General features: G+C 50.5%; 1 protein-coding gene across 1 annotated transcript in view; it reads right to left on the minus strand.

Moving 5' to 3' along the window:
• Positions 1 to 297, minus strand: part of RBM42 (RNA binding motif protein 42) — a gene marked incomplete at its 5' end in the record, with an annotated part of 746 nt that extends 449 nt beyond the window's left edge. The window contains one exon of the mRNA XM_017737187.1: positions 51 to 297. Within this exon, the coding sequence (XP_017592676.1) occupies positions 51 to 297 (247 nt within the window). The remainder of the gene's footprint in view (positions 1 to 50) is intronic.
• Between the last annotated feature and the right edge of the window lie 9039 nt (positions 298 to 9336).

Raw genomic sequence — 9336 nt, forward strand, 5'->3', positions numbered from 1 at the left:
CCTCCCAGTCCCTCCCAGTCCCTCCCAGTCCCTCCCAGTTGCCCCCTCACCGTTCATCTCCCGCATGGCTCTCACGTAGTCGTTGGGGTCCTTGAAGGACACGAAGCCGTAGCCTTTGGTCTTCCCCGAGCGCTTGTCCCGGATCACTTTGGCCTTGAGGAAGGACGGGAAGCGCCCGAAGGCGCGGCCCAGGGTCTCGTCATTGACCTCGTTCCCCAAATCCCCGCAGAAAATCCGGAAATCGTCTGCATTTGGGGCAAAAAACAGCGATTTTGGGTCATTTTGGGTCACTTTGGGTCATTTTGGGGTTATGGGGTCACAGGGACGCCCCAAAGGTCCCAGCCCGGCCCAGGGTCTCGTCATTGACCTCGTTCCCCAAATCCCCGCAGAAAATCCGGAAATCATCTGAATTTGGGGCGAAAAACAGCGATTTTGGGTCATTTTGGGTCATTTTGGATCATTTTGGGGTTATGGGGTCACAGGGACACCCCAAAGGTCCCAGCCCGGCCCAGGGTCTCGTCATTGACCTCGTTCCCCAAATCCCCGCAGAAAATCCGGAAATCGTCTGCATTTGGGGCAAAAAACGGCGATTTTGGGTCATTTTGGGTCATTTTGGATCATTTTGGGGTTATGGGGTCACAGGGACACCCCAAAGGTCCCAGCCCGGCCCAGGGTCTCGTCATTGACCTCGTTCCCCAAATCCCCGCAGAAAATCCGGAAATCGTCTGCATTTGGGGCAAAAAACGGCGATTTTGGGTCATTTTGGGTCATTTTGGATCATTTTGGGGTTATGGGGTCACAGGGACACCCCAAAGGTCCCAGCCCGGCCCAGGGTCTCGTCATTGACCTCGTTCCCCAAATCCCCGCAGAAAATCCGGAAATCGTCTGCATTTGGGGCAAAAAACGGCGATTTTGGGTCATTTTGGGTCATTTTGGATCATTTTGGGGTTATGGGGTCACAGGGACACCCCAAAGGTCCCAGCCCGGCCCAGGGTCTCGTCATTGACCTCGTTCCCCAAATCCCCGCAGAAAATCCGGAAATCGTCTGCATTTGGGGCAAAAAACGGCGATTTTGGGTCATTTTGGGTCATTTTGGATCATTTTGGGGTTATGGGGTCACAGGGACACCCCAAAGGTCCCAGCCCGGCCCAGGGTCTCGTCATTGACCTCGTTCCCCAAATCCCCGCAGAAAATCCGGAAATCGTCTGCATTTGGGGCAAAAAACGGCGATTTTGGGTCATTTTGGGTCATTTTGGATCATTTTGGGGTTATGGGGTCACAGGGACACCCCAAAGGTCCCAGCCCGGCCCAGGGTCTCGTCATTGACCTCGTTCCCCAAATCCCCGCAGAAAATCCGGAAATCGTCTGCATTTGGGGCAAAAAACGGCGATTTTGGGTCATTTTGGGTCATTTTGGATCATTTTGGGGTTATGGGGTCACAGGGACACCCCAAAGGTCCCAGCCCGGCCCAGGGTCTCGTCATTGACCTCGTTCCCCAAATCCCCGCAGAAAATCCGGAAATCGTCTGCATTTGGGGCAAAAAACGGCGATTTTGGGTCATTTTGGGTCATTTTGGATCATTTTGGGGTTATGGGGTCTTCCCCACAGCTCCGCCCACACCTGATTGACACCTGTCAATCACCGGGACACACCCGCTCTTGTTTAGCCCCACCCACACACCAGGAAATGCCTCCAGCCCGTCCTGATTGATACCTGTCAATCACCAGGACACGCCCACACATCAAGAAATGACCCCGCCGCCTCCTGATTGACACCTGTCAATCACCCGGTCACACCCTCTCCCACTTAGCCCTGCCCCCACGGCAGGAAATGGCTCTACCCCCTCCTGACACCTGTCAATCACCAGGACACACCCGCTCTTGTTTAGCCCTGCCCACACACCAGGAAATGGCCCCAGCCCCTCCTGATTGACACCTGTCAATCACCAGGACACACCCGCTCTTGTTTAGCCCTGCCCACACACCAGGAAATGGCCCCACCCCCTCCTGATTGACACCTGTCAATCACCAGGACACGCCCGATCCCATTTAGTCCCGCCCACAGAGCAGGAAATGGCTGTGCCCTCTCCTGATTGACACCTGTCAATCACCAGGTCACACATGAAGAAATGGCTCTCCCCCCTCCTGACTGACACCTGTCAATCACCAGGACACGCCCGCTCTCATGTAGCCCCGCCCATGCACCAGGAAATGGCTCTACCCACTCCTGATTGACACCTGTCAATCACCAGGACACGCCCACTCTTGCTTAACCCCGGCCACAGATTAAGAAGTGCCTCCAACCCCACTTGATTGACACTTGTCAATCACCAGGACACAGCTGCTGTCACTTAGCCCCGCCCCCACACCAAGAAATGCCCTCACCCCCTCCTGAGTGACACCTGTCTATCACCAGCTCACAAATGAAGAAATGGCTCTATCCCCTCCTGACTGACACGTATCAATCACCAGGATAGGCTCGCTCTTTTTTAGCCCCGCCCACACATCAAGAAATGGCCCCACCCCCTCCTGATTGACACCTGTCAATCACCAGGACACGGCTGCTTTCATTTAGTCCCGCCCACACACCAGGAAATGGCCCTGCCCTCTCCTGACTGACACCTGTCAGTCACCCCGTCACACCCTCTCCCATTTAGCCCCGCCCACACATCAAGAAATGGCCTCACCCCCTCCTGATTGGCATCTGTCAATCACCAGGTCACACATCAAGAAATTGCACCACTCCCTCCTGACACCTGTCAATCACCTGGTCACATATCAAGAAATAGCCCCACCCTGTCGTGACTGACACCTGTCAATCACCCGGTCACACCCTCTCCCATCTAGCTCTGCCCCACACCAGCAAATGCCCCCACCCCATCCTGAGTGACACCTGTCAATCACCTGGTCACACATCCAGAAATAGCCCCAGCCCCTCCTGACTGACACCTGTCAGTCACCCGGTCACACCCTCTCCCATTTAGCCCCGCCCAGACACCAGCAAATGCCTCCACCCCTCCTGACTGACACCTGTCAATCACCTGGGCACACCCTCTCCCATTTAGCCCCCACACCAGGAAATGCCCCCACACCAGGAAATGCCTCCACCCCCTCCTGATGGACACCTGTCAATCACCAGGAGATGCCTGCTCTCATTTAGCTCCACCCTACACACCAGGAAATGCCCCCACCCCCTCCTGACGGACACCTGTCAATCACCTGGGCACACATCCAGAAATAGCCCCAACCCCTCCTGACTGACATCTGTCCGTCACCAGGTCACACATCCAGAAATAGCCCCACCCCGTCGTGACTGACACCTGTCAATCACCTGGTCACACCCTCTCCCTTTTAGCCCCGCCCACACACCAGCAAATGCCTCCACCCCCTCCTGACTGACATCTGTCCATCACCTGGTTACACATCAAGAAATAGCCCCACCCCGTCGTGACTGACATCTGTCAATCATCTGGTCACACCCTCTCCCATTTAGCCCCGCCCACACACCAGGAAATGCCTCCACCCCCTCCTGATGGACACCTGTCAATCACCAGGAGATGCCTGCTCTCATTTAGCTCCACCCTACACACCAGGAAATGCCCCCACCCCCTCCTGACGGACACCTGTCAATCACCTGGGCACACATCCAGAAATAGCCCCAACCCCTCCTGACTGACATCTGTCCGTCACCAGGTCACACATCCAGAAATAGCCCCACCCCGTCGTGACTGACACCTGTCAATCACCTGGTCACACCCTCTCCCTTTTAGCCCCGCCCACACACCAGCAAATGCCTCCACCCCCTCCTGACTGACATCTGTCCATCACCTGGTTACACATCAAGAAATAGCCCCACCCCGTCGTGACTGACATCTGTCAATCATCTGGTCACACCCTCTCCCATTTAGCCCCGCCCACACACCAGGAAATGCCTCCACCCCCTCCTGATGGACACCTGTCAATCACCAGGAGATGCCTGCTCTCATTTAGCTCCACCCTACACACCAGGAAATGCCCCCACCCCCTCCTGACGGACACCTGTCAATCACCTGGGCACACATCCAGAAATAGCCCCAACCCCTCCTGACTGACATCTGTCCGTCACCAGGTCACACATCCAGAAATAGCCCCACCCCGTCGTGACTGACACCTGTCAATCACCTGGTCACACCCTCTCCCTTTTAGCCCCGCCCACACACCAGCAAATGCCTCCACCCCCTCCTGACTGACATCTGTCCATCACCTGGTTACACATCAAGAAATAGCCCCACCCCGTCGTGATTGACATCTGTCAATCATCTGGTCACACCCTCTCCCATTTAGCCCCGCCCACACACCAGGAAATGCCTCCACCCCCTCCTGATGGACACCTGTCAATCACCAGGAGATGCCTGCTCTCATTTAGCTCCACCCTACACACCAGGAAATGCCCCCACCCCCTCCTGACGGACACCTGTCAATCACCTGGGCACACATCCAGAAATAGCCCCAACCCCTCCTGACTGACATCTGTCCATCACCGGCTCACACATCAAGAAATAGCTCCACCCCGTCGTGACTGACACCTGTCAATCACCTGGGCACACATCCAGAAATAGCCCCAACCCCTCCTGACTGACATCTGTCCGTCACCAGGTCACACATCCAGAAATAGCCCCACCCCGTCGTGACTGACACCTGTCAATCACCCGGTCACACCCTCTCCCTTTTAGCCCCGCCCACACACCAGGAAATGCCCCCACCCTGTCCTGACTGACACCTGTCAATCACCAGGAGATACCTGCTCTCATTTAGCTCTGCCCTACACACCAGGAAATGCCCCCACCCCCTCCTGATGGACACCTGTCAATCACCAGCACACACCCACCGCAGCCCCACCCCCCCCTTTCCCCTGCCCCAAAATGGGCGAAAACTCCCCCAAAATTGTCCTCAAAAAAACCCCAAAATCAGCCCAAATTCCTCCCAAATTCACCCCAAATTCCTCCTCAAAATGCCCCAAAATGGGCGAAAACTCCCCCAAAATTGTCCTCAAAAAAACCCCAAAATCAGCCCAAATTCCTCCCAAATTCACCCCAAATTCCTCCTCAAAATGCCCCAAAATGGGCGAAAACTCCCCCAAAATTGTCCTCAAAAAAACCCCAAAATCAGCCCAAATTCCTCCCAAATTCACCCCAAATTCCTCCTCAAAATGCCCCAAAATGGGCGAAAACTCCCCCAAAATTGTCCTCAAAAAAACCCCAAAATCAGCCCAAATTCCTCCCAAATTCACCCCAAATTCCTCCTCAAAATGCCCCAAAATGGGCGAAAACTCCCCCAAAATTGTCCTCAAAAAAACCCCAAAATCAGCCCAAATTCCTCCCAAATTCACCCCAAATTCCTCCTCAAAATGCCCCAAAATGGGCGAAAACTCCCCCAAAATTGTCCTCAAAAAAACCCCAAAATCAGCCCAAATTCCTCCCAAATTCACCCCAAATTCCTCCTCAAAATGCCCCAAAATGGGCGAAAACTCCCCCAAAATTGTCCTCAAAAAAACCCCAAAATCAGCCCAAATTCCTCCCAAATTCACCCCAAATTCCTCCTCAAAATGCCCCAAAATGGGCGAAAACTCCCCCAAAATTGTCCTCAAAAAAACCCCAAAATCAGCCCAAATTCCTCCCAAATTCACCCCAAATTCCTCCTCAAAATGCCCCAAAATGGGCGAAAACTCCCCCAAAATTGTCCTCAAAAAAACCCCAAAATCAGCCCAAATTCCTCCCAAATTCACCCCAAATTCCTCCTCAAAATGCCCCAAAATGGGCGAAAACTCCCCCAAAATTGTCCTCAAAAAAACCCCAAAATCAGCCCAAATTCCTCCCAAATTCACCCCAAATTCCTCCTCAAAATGCCCCAAAATGGGCGAAAACTCCCCCAAAATTGTCCTCAAAAAAACCCCAAAATCAGCCCAAATTCCTCCCAAATTCACCCCAAATTCCTCCTCAAAATGCCCCAAAATGGGCGAAAACTCCCCCAAAATTGTCCTCAAAAAAACCCCAAAATCAGCCCAAATTCCTCCCAAATTCACCCCAAATTCCTCCTCAAAATGCCCCAAAATGGGCGAAAACTCCCCCAAAATTGTCCTCAAAAAAACCCCAAAATCAGCCCAAATTCCTCCCAAATTCACCCCAAATTCCTCCTCAAAATGCCCCAAAATGGGCGAAAACTCCCCCAAAATTGTCCTCAAAAAAACCCCAAAATCAGCCCAAATTCCTCCCAAATTCACCCCAAATTCCTCCTCAAAATGCCCCAAAATGGGCGAAAACTCCCCCAAAATTGTCCTCAAAAAAACCCCAAAATCAGCCCAAATTCCTCCCAAATTCACCCCAAATTCCTCCTCAAAATGCCCCAAAATGGGCGAAAACTCCCCCAAAATTGTCCTCAAAAAAACCCCAAAATCAGCCCAAATTCCTCCCAAATTCACCCCAAATTCCTCCTCAAAATGCCCCAAAATGGGCGAAAACTCCCCCAAAATTGTCCTCAAAAAAACCCCAAAATCAGCCCAAATTCCTCCCAAATTCACCCCAAATTCCTCCTCAAAATGCCCCAAAATGGGCGAAAACTCCCCCAAAATTGTCCTCAAAAAAACCCCAAAATCAGCCCAAATTCCTCCCAAATTCACCCCAAATTCCTCCTCAAAATGCCCCAAAATGGGCGAAAACTCCCCCAAAATTGTCCTCAAAAAAACCCCAAAATCAGCCCAAATTCCTCCCAAATTCACCCCAAATTCCTCCTCAAAATGCCCCAAAATGGGCGAAAACTCCCCCAAAATTGTCCTCAAAAAAACCCCAAAATCAGCCCAAATTCCTCCCAAATTCACCCCAAATTCCTCCTCAAAATGCCCCAAAATGGGCGAAAACTCCCCCAAAATTGTCCTCAAAAAAACCCCAAAATCAGCCCAAATTCCTCCCAAATTCACCCCAAATTCCTCCTCAAAATGCCCCAAAATGGGCGAAAACTCCCCCAAAATTGTCCTCAAAAAAACCCCAAAATCAGCCCAAATTCCTCCCAAATTCACCCCAAATTCCTCCTCAAAATGCCCCAAAATGGGCGAAAACTCCCCCAAAATTGTCCTCAAAAAAACCCCAAAATCAGCCCAAATTCCTCCCAAATTCACCCCAAATTCCTCCTCAAAATGCCCCAAAATGGGCGAAAACTCCCCCAAAATTGTCCTCAAAAAAACCCCAAAATCAGCCCAAATTCCTCCCAAATTCACCCCAAATTCCTCCTCAAAATGCCCCAAAATGGGCGAAAACTCCCCCAAAATTGTCCTCAAAAAAACCCCAAAATCAGCCCAAATTCCTCCCAAATTCACCCCAAATTCCTCCTCAAAATGCCCCAAAATGGGCGAAAACTCCCCCAAAATTGTCCTCAAAAAAACCCCAAAATCAGCCCAAATTCCTCCCAAATTCACCCCAAATTCCTCCTCAAAATGCCCCAAAATGGGCGAAAACTCCCCCAAAATTGTCCTCAAAAAAACCCCAAAATCAGCCCAAATTCCTCCCAAATTCACCCCAAATTCCTCCTCAAAATGCCCCAAAATGGGCGAAAACTCCCCCAAAATTGTCCTCAAAAAAACCCCAAAATCAGCCCAAATTCCTCCCAAATTCACCCCAAATTCCTCCTCAAAATGCCCCAAAATGGGCGAAAACTCCCCCAAAATTGTCCTCAAAAAAACCCCAAAATCAGCCCAAATTCCTCCCAAATTCACCCCAAATTCCTCCTCAAAATGCCCCAAAATGGGCGAAAACTCCCCCAAAATTGTCCTCAAAAAAACCCCAAAATCAGCCCAAATTCCTCCCAAATTCACCCCAAATTCCTCCTCAAAATGCCCCAAAATGGGCGAAAACTCCCCCAAAATTGTCCTCAAAAAAACCCCAAAATCAGCCCAAATTCCTCCCAAATTCACCCCAAATTCCTCCTCAAAATGCCCCAAAATGGGCGAAAACTCCCCCAAAATTGTCCTCAAAAAAACCCCAAAATCAGCCCAAATTCCTCCCAAATTCACCCCAAATTCCTCCTCAAAATGCCCCAAAATGGGCGAAAACTCCCCCAAAATTGTCCTCAAAAAAACCCCAAAATCAGCCCAAATTCCTCCCAAATTCAGCCCAAATTCCTCCTGAAAATGGCCCAAAATGAGCGAAAACTGCCCTGAAATTGGTCTCGAAAAAAACCCCCAATTCAGCCCAAATTCCTCCTCAAAATGGGTGAAAACTGCCCCAAAATTGTTCTCGAAAAAAACCCCAAATTCAGCCCAAATTCCTCCCAAATTCACCCCAACTTTCTCCTCAAAATGGCCCAAAATGAGCGAAAACTCCCCCAAAATTGTTCTCAAAAAAACCCCCAAATTCAGCCCAAATTCCTCCCAAATTCAGCCCAAATTCCTCCTGAAAATGGCCCAAAATGAGCGAAAAGTCCCCCAACATTTTCACAAAAAAACCCCAAATTCCTCCTCAAAATGGCCCAAAATGGGTGAAACCTCCCCCAAAATTGTTCTCGAAAAAATCCCCAAATTCCTCCTCAAAAAGGCCCAAAATGGGTGAAAACTGCCCCAAATTGTCCTCAAAAAAAACCCCAAATTCAGCCCAAATTCTTCTCAGATTCACCCCAAGTTCTTCCTCAAAATGCCCCAAAATGGGCGAAAACTCCCCCAAAATTGTCCTCAAAAAAACCCCAAAATCAGCCCAAATTCCTCCCAAATTCACCCCAAATTCCTCCTCAAAATGCCCCAAAATGGGCGAAAACTCCCCCAAAATTGTCCTCAAAAAAACCCCAAAATCAGCCCAAATTCCTCCCAAATTCACCCCAAATTCCTCCTCAAAATGCCCCAAAATGGGCGAAAACTCCCCCAAAATTGTCCTCAAAAAAACCCCAAAATCAGCCCAAATTCCTCCCAAATTCACCCCAAATTCCTCCTCAAAATGCCCCAAAATGGGCGAAAACTCCCCCAAAATTCCTCCTCAAAAAAAAACCCAAATTCAGCCCCAAATTCCCCCTCAAAACGCCCCAAAATGGGCAAAACCTGCCCCAAAATTGTTCTCGAAAAAAATCCCCAAATTCCTCCTCAAAACACCCCAAAATGGGCAAAAACTCCCCCAAAACTCTTCTTGAAAAAACCCCAAATTCACCCCAAATCCTCCCCAAAAACCACCAAAAAAAATTCCTCCCAAAAATCCCCCAAAACCACCAGAAAATGATCAAAATCCTGCCCCCAAAAAACCCCAATTTCACCCCAAATTCCTCCTCAAAACGCCCCAAAAATGAGCAAAAACTCCCAGTCCCCTCCCAGTCCCCTCCCAGTCCC

This window comes from Corvus brachyrhynchos, unplaced genomic scaffold (assembly GCF_000691975.1).
Source record: "Corvus brachyrhynchos isolate BGI_N302 unplaced genomic scaffold, ASM69197v1 scaffold2326, whole genome shotgun sequence".
Classification (NCBI taxonomy): Eukaryota; Metazoa; Chordata; class Aves; order Passeriformes; family Corvidae; genus Corvus; species Corvus brachyrhynchos.